This window comes from Pseudorasbora parva, chromosome 25, assembly GCF_024679245.1.
Source record: "Pseudorasbora parva isolate DD20220531a chromosome 25, ASM2467924v1, whole genome shotgun sequence".
NCBI classification, from domain to species: domain Eukaryota; kingdom Metazoa; phylum Chordata; class Actinopteri; order Cypriniformes; family Gobionidae; genus Pseudorasbora; species Pseudorasbora parva.
In genome coordinates, this window is record NC_090196.1 from 13,802,861 (window position 1) to 13,828,126 (window position 25,266).

Here is a 25,266-nt window from a genome sequence, read left to right on the forward strand (position 1 = left end):
TCGCATAACCAAGAAAACATGCGATCCGTGCCTATAAAGGCCGCCTGCTGGTTGGTTTGTTGTTTTTGCAGAATTTTGTATCAGCTGTACTATTTCAGACCTCTCTGTTTGACTAGCACATGGATGGCAGGTTAGGTAATAACCGAGTGTCCTTCGCAGTCTCCTGCTGGCCGTTCTCTCCTCTGTTTTGCTTGTTCTGCGGTCTCTCTCTCTCTCTCTCTCTCTCTCTCTCTCTCTCTGTTTCTGCTGAGGCCTTGCGCCACGGAGGACGCTCATGATTACAGGCTACGTCACTTTTTCTTGCGTCTGCAGCTAATGATAATGACGTCAACTAGATCCCAGCCACCCTGCATTGATTTAAATACCGTGCACATCGTGTTACATTTCATCAGAAGCAAATACTACTTACCAATGTTTTATTTGCCATATTCATTATTTTATGATGCTATAAATCCATTCCGCTCTCCGTGTGGTACAGCAGCTGAATTCTGCATTCTGGAGAGCTGGCCGTGGTGCCACACAGAATTGTCAAGGGCAATTCATCTTGCTCCCTTGCATTGTTTTTGCAGAGATGTGTCAGGCTGGCTGACTGGGCATCGCTGCCATTTGGAGCCCAGCGTGAATAAATGTGTGAGGTTTGTTTGTCTCTTAAACTGCCGATGCAGAATAGCAGTGGACACTGGGAGCTGTAGGGGGCGCAGTACACAACTCACCACACTGGAGGGTAATAGAATCATCTTCAGTTTGTGCTTTGATGTGGGTGAGGAAATAACTTAAACATCCAAAATGAAGGGCTACAATGCTTGGTTTAACAGTATATTCTGACTGACTGTAAATCTATTCACTAAAAGAGAACAAGTAGAACCTGGAGAGGAAGTAGAGAGAGTAAACCTTCAGTACTGTGCACTGACTATTTAAAATAAGTATGGATAAAAAATCAACTATTTTTACCCCTCCTTTATGGTCTGTCTGTTTGGTGTTCTGCCTCTGTTGCAGATCATATCTAAAGTGGAGGGCCGCGCTGTGAGAGCAGAAAGAATCAGAGGAAGTTGTCAGTAATGCAGGCAGTGAGTGAGGTTTTCCTGTGGGAGTCGTGCGGTCTCAAAGACATTTAATCATTTAGCAGACGCTTTTATCCAAAACACATGCAGAGTCAGATTTACTCGACAGATTTACAACACTGAAAAAAAAGGAAAACGCACATTGTCCAATTTACGCAATCTTATTATTTGTGATCTACGCAACAAAATTGTGTTTCTCTTCTAAACGAGATTTCTTTGCTTTCGATTAATGTAATTCTCTTAAATGTGCAATCTACTACATTACATTATTTGGGGTTAATGTGAACAGCGCATGTCATTAAAGAGCATTTCATACAAAGCACTTGACATGTTCATAATGTGCTGCTGGCTAACAGAATGAAAGCTAGCTAGTTCAGTCTTATAAATCAGTCAAGTAACCACAAAAATATACAAAAAAAAACTAAATAAGCTTGTGATTTTATTAAAGAGGCAGGGTCTCAAGCACACCATGTTGTTAGGAAGCCATATTAAAATAATTTTGAGACTACTTAATTGGGTTACTTAAAAATTACTTCATTCCATAATGTTGAAGTTATGTGAACAAATTATGTTAGTTTAACTTAATTGAATCATGTGGAACCGATGTACATGATTAAATCATGTAAATCCAACACACCTTTTTTTTCAGTGAATTAAGGCATTCTTTTACAGTGTAACAGTACTTAAAATATCTATCTATCTATCTATCTATCTATCTATCTATCTATCTATCTATCTATCTATCTATCTATCTATCTATCTATCTATCTATCTATCTATCTATCTATCTATCTATCTATCTATCCATCCGTCCGTCCGTCCGTCCGTCCGTCCGTCCGTCCGTCCGTCTGTCCAACTGTCTGTGTCTATCTATCTATCTATCTTTTTATCTATCTATCTTTTTATCTATCTATCTATCTATCTATCTATCTATCTATCTATCTATCTATCTATCTGTCCGTCCGTCCGTCCGTCCGTCCAACTGTCTGTGTCTATCTATCTATCTATCTATCTATCTATCCATCTATCCATCTATCTATCTATCTATCTATCTATCTATCTATCTATCTATCTATCTATCTATCTATCTATCTATCTATCTATCTATCTATCTATCTAATGTCCATGTCATGTAGCCTAGCCTACATCTAATAGGCCTATAATTAAATCTCAACCGTAAAAAAATTCTCGCTTTTTATGACTTCAGTTTTGCTGGGTTTACATAAAATGTTGTGCCCTGATAATCCCCCTTCATTTACAATACTCACTTTATAACACCACTTCACCTCATTGCCTTTTAATAACAACATGGCAAAGTGGAACATCCCAGATAGGGATGCTGGCTGCTACCGCTCTGCTCTCTCTCATGTCCCACCCCTGGAGAGATGCGATGGAAATGTCCAGCCAGTCAGACATGTCACTGTTGTGCTGTGGGAAAGAGAGCAGAGCTCATCTCATCCTCCTCCTGCTGCCATTGCAGTGAGTCTCTGCTGCACAGGGCTGAAGCACGACATCCCGCCCTCCGCTTCCCCGCAGGTGTACCAACACACCTCCCAACGGATATTACACATCAGGAATGCGTTGAATACACCCGAATCGTGCGGGACAGACGTGACACATTCAGATATTTTGTGAAATGTATTCGCTTCATCAGCAATAAGAGGAGATCCCTGGCGGTACATGGCGAACTTTGGGCTCATCTGACATGTTGCTGCTCATCCTTATAAGAGACCAAAACACGCTTTAGCCTGACACACGGGCCAGAGGGGAAGAAAAACACGGATTTTATCTCTCCTGGGCTGACCAAGCCCACATAACCCTGTTTTTTATTTATTTCTTTGAGGCGACAACATTTAGCCTCAACTTGCTTCAGCGCGAGCAGCTAAAGGAACAAAATGTCTGCCCGGGCTTCCTCTAATAAGGTTTGTGATCATTTAATAACGTTTCTGATATAATGTCAGCTGTTGTTAGAGCTAAAATGTTATTATAATTGAACCAGAGCTTAAAATGTGTGTAATCGATAGATGAGGTCATAAATGTGTGCGCGCGTTTAGCCTCAGCTAACGGAGATTCCTCAACTTATGCTAACACGCTAACGCTAGCCGAGCTGTGCGGTACGTTAGTTTTACAGCTTTAATTTAACACACGACGCTTTAGTTTTGTATTTAACCATCGTATATTAAACCTCAATACTCTAGTTATGTTATTCAACATATTGGTTTTAGATGTATCACATTTGTTTGTGTGACAGTGACACAAATATGAGGTTAAGGGCTTAGCTGAAGTGCTTTCAAAGTCTGCCGGTTTCATAAAGCTTTCAAATGCTGCATTATAACGTTTTTAAATGTTATAATGCTAATTTTGTCTGTCATCTCAGCTTTTCAGCAAACTCGCTGACAAAACATTGCAATGACAAATATCACAAGTAATTTAAAATATGTCAAAGAAGGGATAGTGCTTATGTAAAATCTCTTTTAATGTGTTATGTAAAGCTTCTCTGTATTTCAGGATTTAAATATTTCCCTGTATTGTTAATATGTGTGTGTGTGTGTGTGTGTGTGTGTGTGTGAGAGTGAGAGATCTGACATTCATAGATGTTTTTTGCAGTAGCAAACAGGCACTGATGACAGGAATGGTAAATATTAAACTCCTTAGCCGCTGTTGGAGGGGTGTTTTTGCTTGTGTTTTACTTTAAGATAACTTGTCAGCATTCATTTTAAAGCCTATAGAAACATTAGGAAGTGATATGTAAATGAGATCAGCTGTCACACCGATACAGTTTCTGTTGGGTGGGTCTTTTCATTGACACCTGTTGATGCCCCGCCCACACAACAGGTGCGCTTCATGAAAGTGTAACATCTCAGGAATGTGACTCCGCCCTTTTTGCCGTCATGACTCACAGGTTGCTTTGCTGTCAGTGATGTTTAGGTTAGCCGGGGAACATTAACCTGTTTATCCAGATCAGCCGGCAGAGCTTGATTTACTCGAGTTGCTTGATGATGGATGATGAGTTATGATTGCACATATTTTTGTTTATTAGTCATTTATTAATGTTAATCGTTATGTAGATGGCAGTTAGTACTTAGCAGGAAAAGTTTTTTACACACAAATTTGCCAATACTGGTCCACCATGCCATTATTATGGAACTATTTAAAAGATAATTGCAACTTTTTATCTCACAATTCTGACTTTATATCTCGCCATTCCGAGGGAAAAAAAGTCAGAAATGTGAGAGTCGCAATTACCTATTAATGTTTTTGTTTTTCATTCTGTGGAAACAAGCTTCCATGCATTCTGGATATGTAGTAGAGATACAATTGCATTTTATATGATATTCAGCTTTTTTTTTTTGTATAGCGGACTAAACATTTTTTATGTAAAAATCTTATTCAGGACATTACTAAATAAAAAAATACCATGCAGTTAAAATAATTACATAAATATATACATATAGTTTTGCTCAAGTTTACACACCCCTACAGAATGTTAATTATATTAACTGCATGGTATTTTTTTATTTAGTACTGTGTATTAGTGCTGTCAAATCGATGAATCACATTCCAAAATAATATTGTTTACATAGCATATGCATGTGTACTGTGTTTAATTATTATATTTAAAAACACTCATTCATCTATGTTTGAGAGATTTTGCATGCATATATATTTATACAATTTATATATAATACAAATATTTTATATAGAATTATAACATTTTGTGTGTGTGTGTGTGTGTGTATGTATGTGTGTGTGTGTATATATATATATATATATATATATATATATATATATATATATATATATATATATATATTATATATGTGTGTGTATATATATGTGTATCACAGTCACACACTGACACACACATACATAATAACTACACACAGTACACACACACATGTAAACATAAACTTTTATTTAGGATGTGATTTAATCATTTTGACAGCACTATTATATATATATATATATATATATATATATATATATATATATATATATATATATATATATATATATATATATATATGTATGTGTGTATGTATTGCTGGATATAGCAAATGATAACAAAATAAAAGCGTTAAACAAGATAAATGATGTAGGCTCAATTTCACGATAAGTATAATGCGATTAATCACGATTTATTGACAGCCTTTAATAATATAGATTTTGGAACTGGCTTTTGGTGGATTGCCATTTCTGTTAAACAGCCAATCAGCACAGATATAGCCTGATGATTTTCATCTCAATATGGCCAAATATTGGCTGATTAATTGGCCTGTGCAATATATTGATCTCTCACTATCTGCCAAATTCCAGTTGGCATTACCAGGCTTAAATGTGTCACACTGTGTCCCTAAAACTGTATTTGGCATGATTACGTTTAAATAAGTTTTTGTTGTGTGAAATTAAATTGAAAATGTAGCTGTTTCCACTACTTTCCAACTCACTAAAAATCATTAACTTTCTAGTCATTTTTAGATCGGTTACAGACAGTCACTGAACTCGTTTATTTGGATTTTGTTGAATTTGCCCACATAAGTGAGAGTCAAACTATCGTACTTGTGTTTGAATTAAAGAGCTTTACATGGCGGTGTCAAAAGAAGTTACTTTATTCCCTACATTATTCCCTTGCCAAGGGCCATGTTTATGCATATTTGGTGCACAGTAGTGTTCATTATTGACCGTGCTTGTAAGACTTGTTAACAGCACTTTTTTGTGGACAAAACAGATGCGGGGCAAAGGGACTGCGCTTTAGTTTGCAATGTTTGGTAATTCTTATCCCTCTCATGGTCTGTGACTTTGGGCCAGTCGAAGTGTTGCCAAGTCTGCAGTTTTCCCGTGAAATTGGGATACTTTTATACTGTTGCTGCGGGTTTAAGCGCCCACCCCCCTACACACATACACACACATACACATAAACAAATACCCCATAACACATTTTTTAAATGATCAGTGCAGACCTGGTAACATCGGCTGGTCATTTCACTGGTCAAGTCTGTCCTGTAATCCTGTTGGTCTAATCTCTTCATGAGATCAAAAGCAGAACCACAACACAATTTCCCGTCTAGCCTAAATGGAGGATTTTGTTTGTGCCTCGCTCAGTGCCCTTTCTTGGTAAAAACACTGGCCCTAGTCTCCCGCCCTACATTAAAGGAAGCTTTAAATGCAGACTTGTTAGGGTAATGCAGTTTGGCAGGCTCAAGGTAGCTGACTGAACTAGACAACTTTACCGTGGCCCTCATTTCTGTCTTCGATAACAATCTGTTTTTGGACATTAAATCCACTCCCTTCCGCCATTATAATAATTAAAGCTATTTTAATCTTTGTTTAATGTCTACAGTTCTTCTGGCTGTTTATTTTCCCAATGGCATCTTCCCTGAAGTTTTACTTTGGTGTCTGAAAAGTTCTGGGTTTTGTTGTGTTTTATTAAATAAAACATAAATCACTTGGGTTCTCAATAGGGCTGCACGTTATCAAATATTTCATTAACCGTTAACCGAGGCCCTTAGCGGTTAATACTCGGTTAACCATAGTGTGCGTCAGGGTTATTTTTAGCTTATTAATTTGACGACCACCATCTCCGTAGTGAACGCGCCTATAGAGAGAAATGCACATCATGGATTACATAATCAGAGAGTAGCCTATTTCTTTTCGTTTTAAATTGTTAAAAGACATTTCAAGTTTCTTCAGATCTATTTCATGTCTGCGAGGCGTACGCTGAGTTTCGTTAAATTAGGATGAGATGCGCTCCAGTTCACAAGCAATGCGAGTGGCCGCGAGGGCGCCTGCATGATTAGGGCATTAGTAAAATATGCAGCCGAGAATGATTCACACAGACAGCGTTTGACTCGCGCGGCTGATGAGCCTCTCCCGGCAGAGAGTTCAAGCATCTGTGGACTCGTCCCTTCAGCTCTGGCGATCTTGCTTTCAGTCCGCGATTAGCTTTTTTGTTTTCTTCATTACAGTTAAAGTAACGTCTGCTTTTCTCTAGTCATTCACAAGTTTCTCACTTCAAACTTTCTTTCTTCTGATCCGTTATGCACAGCGCGCGCGGCTCCCGCTCTGCTTCTGCCCTAATGCGACTTATAGTCCAGTGCGACGTATGTTATTTTCCTCTTCATGACGCATATTTTGACTGATGCGACTCATACTCCGGAGCAACTTATAGCCTGAAAAATGCGGTAAGCACTGCATTGCAATACTTGCATTTCGCCCCGTCACTCTCATTTTTAAAGTGCTCCCACGCTTTCTTTGCCCGCTTAGAAAGCTGGTCATGACTTCTTCTTGTGGATACTACAAATATCTGGGAGCGCTCTGGCGGTCTATAGGGGTGCAAACATATATTACAACTAAATTCAAGGCACGTCATTGACGCCACTTAACCGAGCAAAATGTTTCACTCGGTTACGCAATTTTTAACGGTTAATCGGTCAATCGGTTAACCATGGACACCCCTAGTTCTCAATACAAATATGTACTTTTTTTTAACAATTTAATCATTAAATATTTGACCAATACTTATTGAACTACAGTAAATTACTTTAGTAAAGATTATTTGCTTATTTTTTTCCATATTACTTTAATAATTTATTTTAGCAATTATATTTATATTATTGTTATTATTATTTTACATACATTTTTAAATAAATAATTATGAAAATAATTAATTTAATTATTTAAAATAATAAATTAAATTAATTAATTTTGAAAAACATTATTTTTAATTTAGCATAGCATTGCTTTTTTAATCTAGTCTACATTTATTTATATATACACACACACACACACACACACACACACACACACACACACACACACACACACACACACACACACACACACACACACACTAGGCATGTGCCGATATCAATTTTTCATGTTGCGATTAATTGCTGAAGTTTTATCACGTTGTACGATATTATCACGATATTGAAATAAGTTGCAAAAAAAAGTGTTGCCATAGCATAACAGCTTTATAATAACAAAAATAACTGAATGTTTAAATACAATAATGCACCAAAAATATATACAGCTCTGGAAAAAAAGTTGAGACCACTTAACATTGAGAAATCAATGAGAAATCAATGTTAAGTGGTCTCTTGATTTTTTTCAGAGCTGTAAAAAAAAAAAAATTCAAACAGATTAAAGTGCAAAAGAATTAGGCTATAAAGAACAACAGGTAACAAATTACAATAAGGTCTCATTATTTATTGCATTAACTAAGACAGAGCAATAGCTACATTTGGTACAAAAAAGTATAATGTTTTTGGTAATGTTAGTTAAGAAATACTGATCATTGTTAGTTTTATCTTAGGTCCAGTAAAAAAGTTATTTTGATTTTGATTTTAATGTTATTAAACAGTAACTGAGAAATTAACATAGAATGATTAATTCTTTATAAGTATTTTTCATTGTCAGTTTGGTAATAATGAATTAACATGTTAACTAATGAAGTCGTATCTCAAAGTTATACTGAACAATAACAAATAATTAGAACAGTTCTAATTATTAGGGCATGTTGTAGTCCAGATTAAAACAAAAATGTTTAAGTTTGAAAATAAATAGCCTATTAAGTCTTTAAGTATTAAGTATTTGGTGCTGTGATGCACAACATTGAGATTACCAAAAACGAATGGATGTTTTAAAAACTACTTTTTTTTTTCTTTTTTTTTCGTGGGTTTCCGGGGTAAACGCGGCATTCTGCAGTTCATCAGCGCCCTCTGCTGTCATTGAGCGGCACTTCAGCAGTGCGTCTCCTTCACCCGTTCATGTGCTTCTATTTTACACCTGAGCGCGTGTCCCTTTGACGCAGAATACAGCGGTGCTGAGCATTTATACGGTTGATGGGTAAAGTATTCTTGAGTGCATTATAAAAAAATTATAAATTGTTAATAAATTATTATTTACGATATCTTAAAGTGCCCACGATAATATCGTGCATATTCATTATCGTTATAAATCGCATTATCGAAAATCGGCACATATCTAGGACACACACACACAGGTCTTTCTCAAAAAATTAGCATATTGTGATAGTTCATTATTTTCCATAATGTAATGATAAAAATTAAACCTTAATATATTTTAGATTCATTGCACACCAACTGAAATATTTCAGGTCTTTTATTGTTTTAATACTGATGAATCTCAAAATATTTGCATATTTCATCCGACCAATAAAAGAAAAGTGTTTTTAATACAAAAAAAGTCAACCTTCAAATAATTATGTTCAGTTATGCACTCAATACTTGGTCGGGAATCCTTTTGCAGAAATGACTGCTTCAGTGCGGCGTGGCATGGAGGCGATCAGCCTGTGGCACTGCTGAGGTGTTCTGGAGGCCCAGGATGCTTCGATAGCGGCCTTAAGCTCATCCAGAGTGTTGGGTGTTGCGTCTCTCAACTTTCTCTTCACAATATCCCACAGATTCTCTATGGGGTTCAGGTCAGGAGAGTTGGCTGGCCAATTGAGCACAGTAATACCATGGTCAGTAAACCATTTACCAGTGGTTTTGGCACTGTGAGCAGGTGCCAGGTCGTGCTGAAAAACGAAATCTTCATCTCCATAAAGCTTTTCAGCAGATGTAAGCATGAAGGGCTCCAAAATCTCCTGATAGCTAGCTGCATTGACCCTGCCCTTGATAAAACACAGTGGACCAACACCAGCAGCTGACACCCCAGACCATCACTGACTGTGGGTACTTGACACTGGACTTCAGGCATTTTGGCATTTCCTTCTCCCCAGTCTTCCTCCAGACTCTGGCACCTTGATTTCCGAATGACATTCAAAATTTGCTTTCATCCGAAAAAAGTACTTTGACCACTGAGCAACAGTCCAGTGCTGCTTCTCTGTAGCTCAAAGTGTCTTGACCTGGGGAATGCGGCACCTGTAGCCCATTTCCTGCACACGCCTGTGCACGGTGGCTAGGGCTGTCAAAATTGCTCAAAAATGACGTTTGAATATTCCCTCTAAAACAAACACGAATATTCAAACTATTCGAACATCTGTGCGCGCATTTTGTCAATGATGCGCATTACGTCAATAACAGGACAAATGAATACAAAGAGACATTAACTACTTGTATAGTTTGTCAATTTAAGTTTATACATATTTGACAACAAAAACAAGTAGATTGTTATTATAAATGATATCATTATTAATATATAATTATTAACAGATATATAGATAACAAATATATAATTATATAAATTAACTAATGGCCACGAGCGCAGACCTCTCTCTCTCTCTCGCCCACACTGTGGATAACGGTTTAAATGAACAAACTTTGAGTGCTGATCAAGAGTTTTGTGCAAGCAATTTAAGGTTGCGACTCTTGTCCCAAATATAGCCGGCCTCATTTAGTGATTGAAACAAATATTATTAATATTAATTGAAGTTTTACAGCATATTGAGCGCTCCGAGCGAGCTGTGGTGTGCTAAACATGGAGCTTTTCCTTGACATGGTAAATAATCAAACCAGTGAAAGCAGTCCATTTATCCTTTATTCATGCAATATCTCTTCAGTCAGTACAGTAGCCTACATTTTAGCAATGTTTCTGTTTAATGTTAAATAAATTGAGGCATGGTATGCTAACTGTATCTTACATAGCTTGCATATAACTTGATATCGCGGCTCAACAATTTTACCTCCTACCGACCAAAATCCAACGTACTTCCAGACATGGCTTTAGATTATGGAGTTAAAATCTCTTTCTCTGCTGCGGTCGAGTTGGGCTCTGCACTTTCTGCCATCTCCCCTGCAAGATGCATCCACAGCAGTGACAGTGCGACTCCTGTGACCTGTCCCTGAAACCCCATGCGCGCGCTCACTCGCAAAGCAGACAGCCACGCCTTTACTACCGCGGCGGGGAATTTTTTTCGACTTTTCCGCTTTTTAAAAAAAAAAAACGAATATTAATTTTCACCTTCGAAATTCGTTTTTTAAAAACTATTCGAATATATATTCAAATTTAGAATATTCGTTGACAGCCCTAACGGTGGCTCTGGATGTTTCTACTCCAGACTCAGTCCACTGCTTCCGCAGGTCCCCCAAGGTCTGGAATCGGTCCTTCTCCACAATCTTCCTCAGGGTCCGGTCACCTCTTCTCGTTGTGCAGTGTTTTTTGCCACACTTTTTCCTTCCCACAGACTTCCCACTGAGGTGCCTTGATACAGCACTCTGGGAACAGCCTATTCGTTCAGAAATTTCTTTCTGTGTCTTACCCTCTCGCTTGAGGGTGTCAATGATGGCCTTCTGGACAGGGTCGGGTCGGCAGTCTTACCCATGATTGCGGTTTTGAGTAATGAACCAGGCTGGGACCTTTTGAAAGTAACTTGGCCCTTCAAATAACGATTGTATCAGGCTGGGAATCAAAATGTTTGAAAACAGCTTGACTGATTAAAAAAAAAAAAATCAAATTTTTAAAAAATAAAATAAATTCTTATTGACCCAAAGCTATGTAACAAAAAAGCTTTGTATTTCAGATAAATGCTGTTCTTTTAAATTTTCTATTCATCAAAGAATCCTGAATTTTTTTTTTGGGTACAATTGTTTTCAACATTGATAATAATCATAAATGTTACTTGAGCATTAAATCATCATACTAGAATGATTTCTGAACGATCATGTGACACTGAAGACTGGATTAATGATGCTGAAAATTCAGATTTACCAACACAGTAATAAATTACGTTTTAAAATATATTCAAATAGAAGTTATTTTATGTTTTAATAATATTTCACAATTTTACAGTTTTTACAGCATTTTTAATAAAATAAATTCAGCCTTGGTGAGCATTACAGACTTCTTCTAAAAACAAAAAAATCTTACTGATCAAAAACTATTGAACGGCACTGTATGTACAGTTTTACAAACAGTCTTACAAACAGTCTACCACACAGGATCAGGATTTCTGTTACAATAATTCAAATGAACACTGAAAAACTGGGATATAAGTTTATAGTTTGGATATAAACATTAATGTCTACGGTAGCGATCAAAATGAATTAAATCACCTTTTGAAAGTAACTTGGCCCTTCAAATAACGATTGTATCAATTATATTATTGCACCAGTTGGTGGCAACAAGTGACTGTTCATTATATCATTCATTCATTCATTCATTCAAGAGATTCATTCATTCATTCATTCATTCATTCATTCATTCATTCATTCATTCAAGAGATTCATTCATTCAAGAGATTCTGATAATATGAGTCATTCATTTAATTTAAAAACACTGTTTAATCCAGTAATCATTTATTTAAACAAATCAATCAAATATTGCTTTAAATAACCTGAAGCAATCAACATTTTTGTCAGAGCCTCATGTCAATTGCATATTATTTAGTTTAGTTGTTCAGACTCATGAGTCTCTGATTGTCAGTTAATCTCGACACGAGCAGCTCCATCGGAAACCATTATAGGTCAGTGCAGATATTCTCAAAATAGCCAGTCAATCGTTCAGTCGTTTTAATGAGAAAATGTGAGCTTTCATTAGATTTTTGAGAGTTTGTGGGGTTTAGCTCAAGTGTGTGTCCTTTCTGTCCTGTATAATGATGCGTTTGATACATGAGATTGAGGGGATCAAGGACAAAGATACAGGCCAGAGTTCTCTCTCGCGCTCTCTCTCTCTCACTCTCTCTCTCTCTCTCTCTCTCTCTCTCTCTCTCTCTCGCTCTCGCTCTCGCTCTCGCTCTCTCTCGTAGGGTCTCACTCTTCTGTGTCAGGTGACCTGCTGTTCTGTGAAACTTGGCCCTGTATTCTCTCTCGTGGATCAAGGGATTATTTTGTGCTTGTGGGTTAGACACTGACCCAGTACTTCTGCGTGTAAGAATATGGTCCACGTGAGACCGCGAACGTGAAACGGTCATATCACTAGCCCTCTGTTTAGTATTACAAAGCTTGATGTAAACGGGGAAACAAATGGTGGCTAAAATTGAAAATGTTTGATGAATAAATAATAAGTCTTTTGGGCTGAATAGAAAATGCTACACATGGGACATATACTTGCATTCCTTCTGCACTTAATAATCAGCGTCTCACAGCATGACTTTTCATTTAAGACGGTGTGTGTGAAATTAAAATTCTTCAGCTTTTGTTGTTCACTGTTTCAGAAGTCGGTGCATCCTCTGCTGTACATGACGGTGGATGTCGGCGAGCGTTTTTAAAAGCGCACAGAATAAAACACTGTACTATCTCTCTAGCACAATATCATTATATTTTCTCCAGCCAGAAATAGATGTGCTGAGACACCACATTTAAAAATAGCGCTGTCAGAACGTAGAGACTTCCACAGATTTTGCTAAGCTGAGTTATATTGCGTCTGAGTGTATTTGAAAGAAGCAGCTCATGCGTGGAGCACTCCGCATCGCTCCACGGTCTCTGATGTACCCGAACTATCGAAATCACTCCGTTTGGTTTAACGTTAAACCTGAAGGAAGCTGCGCAGTGTGCTTTTGAAAGCATGTCAACAGTAGTGGGGGTAAATCGTGTCATTTTCGCGCCCGTGGTTGATGATTCTGGCTGCTGTGTCAGTCGTCTGATCTTTCAGCCTTGAGCTGTTTGGCTGTAAGCTGTGCTGAAGCCTTTTATCTAGATCCAGTCATCTAGATTCAGTCAGACTCTGTCAGTGGGACTGTGAAGTTCACTGATTGAAGCTGTTTGTGAACAAAAACAGCTTGAATTGAACAAAACAATTGAATGAGCGAATTTTTTTTTTCTACAAACAGTGAACAAACCATGTTTTTGAAAACAACTGAACAGACTGGCATATCGTTTATGAATGAGCAAATCTTCTTCATGGACAAACTGGACCAATGAAACATCACATTCTTCAATGAACTGGGACGTCTTGTTTGTGAATAAATTAATCATATAGTTTGTGAACGACTCAATTGAACAAAGCCTCTTATTCGTGAAACAACATTTTTGTAAATGAACTGATTCGATACATTTTGTTCTTTAATGACCTAAACCGAGTGTCTTGTTCTTAGACAAAATGAGTGAACAAAGCGGACACAACTCAGTCGACTTGTTCAAGGACAAACTGAAAAAATGAAGCATCTCATTCTTGAAAGAACTGGGTCCATCTCCACACTATTAAGTTTAGTTTGAAAATGCATATTTTTCTCTCCGTTTTGGCCTTCCGTCCACACTCCGTCCACTCAGTCTTCGCGTTGTAGTGTGGACTGTAAAGACGGAGATATTTGCCAATGATGATGGATGTTTAGTCATGTGATGCATATTGTACCAATAGATGCATGTTTATACTTATTTTACATAGACTGTAAAAAAATATGGACGTAGTGTCCGTGACGTCACCCATAGGATTCCAAAAGTAGGGGCGAGCTGGGCGTCATTGCGATCTTGCGAGCGAGTCATTGCGTGTCACTCCCGGATAACGGAAAATGGGCAAAAAGGCGGGATATGGGCGGAGCTTAAGTGACGCAATGACTATAGACGGCGGATAAATGGCTATCCACCTGTCACTCAAAGTAGCCACGCCCTTAATTATGCAGAACTTAAAAGCTTTATATAATGTAAACGAATGAGTTATAAAAAAATTCACCCTCCTCACAAAATTAGCCATATAGGCAAAAACCACAATTTGTACCAGGCTGTAAACATGTTTTTTTTTCTTCTGTAAAGTTGGGCATTTTAACAGAGTTGAGCCTGTCCCTAGTGGCCAGTCGAGAAATTGCAGTTTAAGTCACTTCTATTTTGGCTTCAACAGAAACTGGGGGAGGTTGCCGCTTGGTTTATATCGCTATTGTGCCAGTTATGTGATATTCACATTCACACTTCATTTGACAGTCCTGCATGGATGACAGAAAATGTACTTGCATTTTCTGTCCTGTGGCAAAACACGAGTGGAGTTGCGTTTAAGAGCAAACATAATGGTTGACCGAGTGCGACCTGGACTCATCAGTGAATGGAGAGATATTTTGCTAAATAAAATGATCCTGCCAGAAGAATTGCGTGATGACTTTATGGCGTTTGTATCAGCTTTTACGCATGCGTTGCGCAGTAAGTTGGCGTTTACTGATGTTTCAGTGTAGATGAGAAACTTTTGGAAAACATTAGTGTGGACAGGCAGAGAGTGTTTTGAAACGAAAACTATCTATACGGACATACAGACAAATCTATACTGATTAATGTAGATGTAGCCTGGGTAGTGTTGTCACGATACCAAAATTATGACTTCGATACAATACCAGACTAAAATACCTCGATACCGATACTAAATCGATACCACTGTAAAAAAAAAAAAAAAAAACAGATAATATGACAACAGAACTTATTATTCATTGTTTTATTTTATTTTTTACTTAAAATTCACTTGGCTAGCAGTTCCTGCGCTGGTTTTTACCATTCCCTTCTGTTATTGCTATAATAACTGCATGCCAGTGTGAACATCCTTACAGAGATCACATTAACAATTATGTTATCATTCACTAAAATCCAAAATCTTAGTGACTCGATTGAACAAAGCCCCCTTTTTTTTTTCTTATAACAAAAAACAGAACAATGTCTAAAAGCTGATATGTGACAAGGTGTGCAGCAAACAAGCTAAAAACACAACTAAGTTTTTATAAGCTGTCGACCCCAAAAAAACGAGCGTTTAAGGAGACAAAAGTGGATACAGGCAATAAGACATGAAGCTTCAGCAGGAAGAATAGGCCAATTTTGGGATCCTGACACTCAGTATGCCTCAGTATGTCTACGTGTGCAGTAAACATTTTGTCAAATATCCCAATGTCAGTTTTATATATTATATTTCCTGTCGCTGATTACTTTCCCCTCCAGTGGGCGCAGTTCTCAGTGTAATCTCGCATGTGCCTGTATGCACTTTTATGTCTTTAAACACTCGTTTTTTGGGTCACCAGCTTATAAAAACTTCCGGATTTTTGTTCCTGGGTTTTTTAGCTTGTTTTCTGTATATCTTGTCACATATCAGCTTTTAGACTTTTTGTTTTTTTGTAATAATTCTGAAATGACAAGGAGGCCGCTTCCCACAATAGAAAGTCAATGGAGACGATTGGTTTGTTTTCCCCCCCGGTGGGCGTGGCTTTCAGATTATGACGCGTGCCGCTCTGTCTATGTGAAAGCTGAATCAACTAACGGTTTTGTTGGTGAACAAACTAAATGAATTGGTTCATCTTGTTTATGAATGAACTGAACAATTGAATCAGCTTGTTTGTAAATGAACTTGAGCAAACAATGTCTTGTTTGTGAACGAACTAAACGTCTCATTAATCTCATTCTTGAATGAACTGGGAAATCTTGTTTGTGAATGAATTAAACAAATCTCAGTCGTTAAATAACTGAATCAACTAATCATTTTGTTTGTGAATGAATCAATCAATACAATACAAAGCGTCTTGTTCGTAGACAAACTGAACAAATTAGACAAACTTGAACTATCAGAGCATCTCCTGTGTGAACTAACTGAACAACTTGGACTTCTTGTCTGTGATTGAATCTGAACAAATAATTTTTGGTGAATAGATTCAAAAGATACATTACTAAAATGAATATTTTTGTGTCTTACTAGTATTTCTGAAGTAATTCTTAATTCACTTTTGCCTACTTATCAGCTTTGCTTGTCCCTTTATATATTTTAACTTAGGGGCTTAAGTGTTCCTAAGAAAAATAATAAAATGAGTGTAGAGTCCTGAAGCAAAATTGGTCCCAAACATCAAAGGGTGCGATTTTAAAATTCATCCTGCATGTTGACAGTCAGAAACGGCCTGTTGTTTCACTCTCATTCTGAAACTAACTTGTAACAGAGAAAGTTGACACATCATTTTGCCCAAGCACAACACATCGTTTAGTGTAGTCGGATTACATAAGGGTGTTTCGTAGTAATTTGTATGTTTGTATAACTGTGGCATCCTCTCCTTTTTAGTGGCGGGATGAGGGTTCAAAGGTCAGCCGTGACACCAGGGTTAACGAGGCCTTGGTTTCCTGCTGTCTGGTGTAGTATTTCTCACCACGGTATCACCTGGACATGAGCCAGAAGCTGTAATACAAACAGCGAAACACACACAGACACGGCGAGAGAGCAAGGATACCTGGCATACCTGATCGTAGCCATTGTTACGTTCTAGTGAGCTGTCAAACTGGTTTCGGCAAAACAAGTTGTGTGGATGGATGTAGTGATACGGGCCGAGGCCATCTGGTTTCTTTTTAGGTTCACACTTTAGTTTAGGGTCCAATTCATTAACTGTGACTTTTGCCTCAATAAACTAATTACTGCATATTAATAGTTAGTTAGGTAGTTGTTAAGTTTGGGTATTGTGGATTTATCGCTGTAGAATATGGTAATGCAGAATAAGGCATTATGTGCTTTGTAGGTGCTAAAAAGCAGCCAATATTCTAGTAATATGCATGGTAATAAGCAAAGGTGATTTTGAAAAAGTGAGAATTTGACCCTAAACTAAAGTGTTACTTTTTGTATGATTTTTTTGACTCAAACATTCACTCTTTTTGTTGGTGACATAAATGTTTAATAGTTATATTTGGTGTTTATCTGTTAAATTTCCACATAGTTTTCTTCCAATAATCTCTTGAAACTCTCACCATTCAAAAGTTTAGGGTCATTAAGATGTTTTTAAAGAAATTAATACTTTTATTTAGCAAGAATTAATTAAATTGATCAAAATTGACAGTTAAGACAGTTATAATATTACAAAATATATATATATATTTTTTTACAAAAAATGTATTTTGGTTTCCACACACACACACACTTTTTTTTAGCAGCAAACATTGATAATATTAATAAATGTTTCTTAAGCAGCAAATTGTAGAATGATGTCTAAAGAAACATGTGAAGGAAGAATGAAGAGTTATGATGCTGAAAATTCAGATTTGATCACAGAAATAAATTACACTTTACAATATATTCAAATAGAAAACAAGTTTTATTGCCTCCAAATAAATGCATTTGTGACCAAAAGAGAAACTTACTGATCCCAAACCTTTGGTAGTGTACATTGTGGTACAAATGAACACAAATTTAAACATGAACGTATGTAAATGAGTTAATGACTATAGTATAAATTGACATTAACCTAGATAAATAGATTCTGCAAAAACAATTTTTGTTCATTCTTAGTTTGTGATGTCTAATTCAAATTTACCAAGATATTTTTTATTTAAATGATTGCCTTGTCAGTATATAAATGTTCATGCTCATATTTTTCACTCATTAAAGTTAATCTTTAAAAACTAAAATAATTGAATAAGCTGTTGAATATAATCTCAAAATAAAAATAGATTTTTCATACTGTTCATTATAATGTTGTGATGCCCAAATTAACTTGTAGCTTTTAAAATTGTTTTAATTTGACAAATTAGTATAGAAATGTAATGTCAGCTGTAGGTTTTCAGCCATTACTTTAAAATAATTATCTGCTTATCAGTATTGAACCAGAATTTTAATGTTGGAGCAAATCAACCCTAGTGCGTTACGACTGGAGGAGTTGACGGAAGGCATTCGGACACTTATTGGTCTCTGGAAAGCGTACTATGGTCAGTGGCTGAATACGGACATGGCTGCTTACAGATGCATGAACAGGCACGTTTTCATTTGGCCACTTTAATTTAGCCTCTGTCAATTTTTAGATGCAGCGTCCCGAGACGCACCTATTTATACGACCCGGGTAGAAGCGCACAATTATTCTGCTTCCCTAAATGAGGCCATTTTTTTACTCTTTGGGATTCATTAAAATAGCATTTCAGCTGTAAACGATCCAAAAGATGTGCGTGTATGACGTATTTGTAATTGCGTGCTTTCATTAGAGGCTGTTTGCACAAGTCCGTCTGTGATCAGTCGTGTGTCCTTGTTCATCTTCTGAATTGATTACTTGAAATGAGAGCCTGATATCCATATCTCACTGGAGCCGACCCTCCTGCTTTTGTTCACCATGGGAGATGGTGTGTGTTTGTCGGTGGGGGTCGAGTCACAACTGTTATCAGAGCATTCCCGGTCCTCTCTGGGCTCCATGGAGGTCTCTGATAACTCCCAGCTTGCACTCCGGTGTGAGTGAGTCTGTTGTGGTAGGCTGGATTTAGAGTGAGCATCTCATCTGATAGCTCTGATTATTGATACGCTGTAAGGGTTTGCTTCCTTCTTAGTGTCCTCTGTTGAATTTTAAGGTATTGTTTTAGGGTGGCTCTGATGTATTTTCACGTTGTTACTGATAACCGTTGCAATAAATGATATTGTATACTGATATTGACTTAGTTTCTGCCAATCTCATGTCAATCTTGAGTAGTATTGTATCCTTCATATCTCTGCAGTGGGCGAAGCTAAAGAGTCACGAGCACACATACAGTCACAAAATACATCATGGCATTATCCCTGGATAACTTTCGGTTCACTATACGTTCATGTTGTTAACATTATATGCATGTACAATTGCCAACAAAACACAGACTTTTGATGCAGTTTCACTCACCGCCTGCAGTTGCGATTTGTGAACAGGAACAAACACGCACACTTGCAGAACTCCGTTCCTGCTCCAGAAAAACAAACTGCATCCACCGTTTCCTTAACGCTGGGTTATTTGGGAAGCTGAACAAGGTTTTCTTTCCCTCAAAACCATAAACACACTTCTCTAGTGACAATTCCACCCTTTATGATATCATTCAGGGCCATAGTCGAAAGAAAACTGGTTTAAATCCTGTATTTGGCACAAAAATACTCCCATACATCCGACCTGTTTTTGACATTTTGGCCATATTAAGCATGAGAATCCAACTCTTTAACAGAGTAAATAAATCAGAATGCATGAAATAACATTAGAACTTAATATCTTTTTGTTATTTAATGTAATTTAATTTCTAATATCTAGTTATTTACCAGTAACTGAATATATTTTGAAACCAAAGTTTCAGTAGGAGAACACAATATTACCATACCAGTATTGGCTGTGTTAATTTTAGTGCATTTATTTTTTCATGTTTATTGGTTTTGGTAGATAATTACCAAAATCTGCAAAACAATTGTTCATTGTTATTTCATTGTGCCAACGAATTAGGCCTAAACATAAAGATTTTTTTACATTTATTGCTATGTCTGTTTAATTGTCCATGCTTATTTTTCCTATTTTTCACTCACTTAAAGTTAATCTGTTTATAATTTAATCTAGGGCTGTCAAAATTAACACGTTAATGACGTGTTAACGCAGAATTATTTTTAACGGCACTAATTTTATTTATGGGCGCTCCCAAGTCTGTGTTTCTCACAGCGTTCGTGTGAATCGCGGCACAGTTAGGCACACACACACACACACACACACGCGCACACACACACACACACACACACAAAATATCAGCAGTTCAATATGGAACGTGTATCTCTTATCTTTTATATGAACTGTGCCCTGTTCTGAATTAAACTGCCAGTGTAAAAACTCCCTTTATTTATATTCTTAAAATGAGAGAAATCACTGCTTATTCTGAATTGTTAATCTTAGGCTTAAGAGACATGAACAAGTTGTTTGATAAACATCTGTGACCCTTGATACATGTCTAGTCTTCTTGCTCTGAGTACGGTTTCACTAATTAATAAACATACATTTGCATAATGGATGCATACTTGTCCATGCCCATGTTGATTAGATTATTAAAAACTTGAAACATATTAATTTAAGGTACATGATAGAAGGTACTGATAAAAATGTGTGATTAATCGCAATCCCTTTCATGCATGAATTATGAAAAAACATTATCTAGATTTTTTAATATTATTTTTATTACTTTAATATGATGCTAAAATTTAAATCAATTTTCATTTTTACAAAATTTAGCTTAATTTAAAAGTTATTTAACTGTCCACGTATGTGTACACCATGCAACTAAGGCGTAAAATGGGACAAAGCTACAGATGACAATATGGAACATTGTGTTTTTTATTATGGAATGTTTTGCTATATATATCAGCCCAGTTATTAAAAACAATATAATAACAATACAACACATTTTGTAGGAATTACAATGGTAGTTACATATATGCGAAAGCCTAGAGCTGGCCTTTGCTGGCTCATACTCCTCATCACTTGTGCTTGACCTGTGCTGTCCCTGTACCTGTGCAAAAATTTAGATTTGTCTCGGTATGTATGTGTAAGGTTGCCATTTAATGGCGTAATATGTCATTTTAATGGTTATTTATTCTGATATATTTGTTTAATGTCTCTTTTATTAACATCTTTGCAAAAATAGAACAGATATACTAGCAGGTTACAGAAATCAGACTGACAGCAACCTGACTCCCCTGTTGCATGACGTCCACATACGTGGACAGTTATTTTTTGGTGCATAAAAACTACATTTTACTCTAAATTTTAGTTTATAAAATGCTAACATATTCATCATACTTTATTGTACATACTAATATATATATATGGGGCATTTTGCACATGGCTACCGCTATAAGTACAATAACAAATACTAAGACTTTATTCAGCATTGTCTTCTCTTCTGCGTTTGTTTTCAATCATCAAATAAAGATTCAAATGGCCAGCGTATTGATTCATGATTCGGATCGCCAATGTCATGTGATTTCAGCAGTTTGGCAGTTTGACACACGATGCTTCAAGAGATCCTAATTAACTAACTGATGCCACATATGGACTACTTTGATGATGTTTTTATTCCCTTACAGATAGAATATTCGACTATTCGAATATTCGTGCACACCCCTACCTTTAATATTGATGCATCTTTAGAATAAAATACTGTTCAATACTGTTTATTTGGAAAATATTAACCCTCATAATATATATTTTATAATATCAGCCAATGAATATAAACTTCAGAAATCTCATTGGTTTGTGATCCTGTAATTTATAGCCTGCGGCATCTGTCATTTAACAGTTTGTGAATTTGTGAAATATCTGCTGTGTTTGTCACCTGTGAGTCAAAGCATGTGATTCCATTAAGAGAGGGATCTAAAGTTAGCCGTGTCACAGTGGAATGGCAGGAAGTGAGTGATCCCTGACGTGATCCTTCAGGCACAAGTGTGACGTTGCTGGTGGTCTGGCCATCATAAGAGATTCCCCATCCTCCCCTCTGATACCAGCTGAGATCCTAAAATAACATCCCCTACCCCTACATGAGCTCCGCCACACTTCAGGTGCATCAGTCTTAAAGGGAGCGCTCGCCCTCTTTTTCTTCCAAACACACATGAATGTCTTTCCATGGAGGATGTAGCTTATAAATAATGTTCTTGAGAAATCAAAGCCACAACATTCTTTACCTTTATTTAGTTCCTTTCTATTGCATGCTTTTCACAGCCTAGTCATTTTTGGGCTTGGTTGAACAATTAGAACATTACTTTGAGTTTTAACATTCATGTGGAATATAGAAATCCACACACATGCATGGTTTCTTTAAGCTATGTGAATGTCACTGGCGGAGGTCATTGAATGGAAATTAACTACAACATCCATCCATCCATACGTGTCCCCTCGCTCGCGCTGAAATCTGAGCCCTAATCATTACCTGTGGGCTCTTTATAATACTGTAGAGTCAGCAGCCTTGAGCTATTTATAGCCTTTTCGATACAGTCGCTTTACTGCTGTCACGTTTTTGCTTCTTTTTTCGCCCCCAAAGAAGTCCTTCAGTGGATGTAGATGGGGTCTTACATGGGATCAGTTCATACTAACGGAATCTTAAACATGGCATCAGTTTTCAGATTGTCAGAATTTGGATAGTAATTTCCTCTCTTGCGTTTACTCGGACTAGTTCAAACATAGCCGATGTTAATGGCACTGAAAAGCTTTATCAGCAGATTTGCTACGAAATATCCAACATTACGACTTGTCGACGGGAAGCAATTTGTCAAGCTCAGAAAACGGCCGCTTGGGGATCTTACCAAGATGGCCATCCAACGGCAAATGTCGAAACCCTCGTGAATCCCTGATTAGAAACATAGTGTTATCATGATTCTACGTAATTAAAAGAGCATTTCTTTAAACTAGTAGGCTAAGCTGTTAGCTTGCACTGCACCTTTTTGCTGTTCATCCGGTTATGTAGTTTCCAAAATTAAATTTTTCATGTGGCTTATTTTTAGCGATTCAATTATCAGTGTTCGCTTTTACGTTGCACGAATATAGTACAATAAAGCTTTGATTTTCTGCTACTTTTTCAATACAGTAAGTGGCCAATCACACGGAGTAGGGCTGCACTATATATAATTTTAGCATCAATATCGCAATGTGCGCATCCACGAAAGTTACATCGCAGGATATGCAATGTCAAGTACTGGGATCATAGTTGATCTGGCACCCCGCTTTTAAAATGCATGTGACTATTTAGTTTAACCATCAAAAAGTAAAATGTCTTGTCTACTTGTCCTTGAATGGACACACAAATGCAAAAATTGTCTAGGTGAATATCATTGTAAACAGAATATCATTGTATCATTGCTTGTGGCTTGCGTTAATGTAAACAATTGAGAAGGAAAACAGATGCGTATCATTATATTGTATCTGTGCATTCGGTCTTAGTGACAGCAGCCTAATAAACCTGACGCTCTCTGCACGTTGTTTAGCTTTAACAAAGATTAATTATATTTAATTGATACAGTAAAGACTATGCAGTGTTTTTTACATTAAATTTTGATTATTCAATTTATGTTTGTGAATACTCTTAGACTTACCTAAAAAACATAAAGCACTGTTTTTTTTCCCGTTGTATATTTCTTCTGTTGTATTTATCTATTTGTTCATTATTTTCTATGGAGATTCCTCCTCTATAAAATCACCCCAATCATTCTAGAAGTCATCTGTGGCATTTTTTTTTCTTCCTTCAGCTTGAGGCTTATTCATTTTGCTTTTGGTGTGATAGGGTCTTTAAAAAAGCACTTTTTGTAATTGAAAAACTAAGCAAGCAAGCCCAGCCCAGAATGATTTACTTTCCATAAAAAGTAACTTAGTTACTTAGTAAAGTAACTTATCAGAATTAGTGACTTTTTAGGGAGTAACTAAATATTGTTATTCATTATTTTTAAAAGTAATTTTCCCTAACACTGGTCACTTTCAAACCAAGCTGCTTTCTGTTGGTCAATGCGGCAAAATCCACATGATCAACTTTTAAAATCCAAATCTGAAAAGATTTCCCTACAGCTAAATTCCCAATCGTGTGGATTCCTATTGAAATGACTGCATTTCTGCCACAAAACTTAACCGAACAACGCCAGACAGATTAGCAATTCTGATTTTTATGCCTAGCTATCTGCAGTTTAAAAGCATCTCCTCTGAACAGTGTAATTTGGTAGTCTAGTCATTCTGTATATCTCATATTCATTGCACTAGTGTAGACATATTTGTCACAATGCTGCAGAATGGCTTTGGAAACGAGATGTAGGGAGCTGGCAGTATGGAGATGGCTGACAAAACTCTGCTTATGTTCACCAGGCTGTCTAGTCTTGTTGATGAACTAAGGAAGATGGGATTTCTTCCCGGATCTCAGTATGAATCAAGCATCACTGTGAAATAAAAATGTAACCAAATATGCAAATATTTTTAATAACTTAAATAAACCTTTTGGACATGACATAATGCTTATGTTTTGACCATTAAACTGCTGACACAGCCTGTATCCTACGAGAACAAAACTTGTTGGTCGGGCTTAAAATGGCACTTATTCAGCGGAAAGACACGTTTATTAACTTGTCACCTCTATCAACACCTCATATTGAATTTAAAGAAAACATGTTTAGTATGTAGCATTGTCAGCATCACAAGTCTAGACGACCGTTTATATATGAACTCTGGTCAGCGTGTTATTTTTCTGCTGCCTCTATTGATAGCTAAGTAATCCCATGTTTTAGCTGTGGTAAGGAGTGCAGAAAGGAAAACGTGCGTGGAATCTGCCGTTACTTCTGTCTCGTGCATTCCAGCCTGACAGCCTGTTGAGGAGCTACACATGCAGACTGCATTTCTAACATTTTTAGGGAGTATGGAGTGGCAATTACACAGTGGGTTTCGAGTTCAATGGAGGAAGCTCTGGTGCCATAAGGCATTCGACTTTTTGTTATTTACTTCAAATATAACTTATCTAGTCATATTTAAGTATTACAGTTTTGATGTTTTTAACTTGATAATATAAACTGTACTGATGATAAACTTAAGGGGATAGTTAAAAATGTATTGTTCATATTTGAAAGTCAGTGGGGGTTGAAAATACTTAGT

General features: G+C 36.8%; 1 protein-coding gene across 17 annotated transcripts in view; it reads left to right on the forward strand.

The window, feature by feature from the left end:
- The window catches only part of tjp1b (tight junction protein 1b), a 193,048-nt gene that overhangs the window by 103,587 nt on the left and 64,195 nt on the right, over positions 1 to 25,266 (forward strand). Inside the window, exon 1 of one of the 17 annotated variants that reach the window (XM_067437094.1) lies at positions 2,480 to 2,983. The exons of the other annotated variants lie outside the window; for them this stretch is intronic. Within the exon in view, the coding sequence (XP_067293195.1) occupies positions 2,957 to 2,983 (27 nt within the window). The 5' untranslated portion in view covers positions 2,480 to 2,956. Of the gene's footprint in view, positions 1 to 2,479; positions 2,984 to 25,266 lie in introns of those variants that run through there. 17 annotated transcript variants of the gene reach the window in all.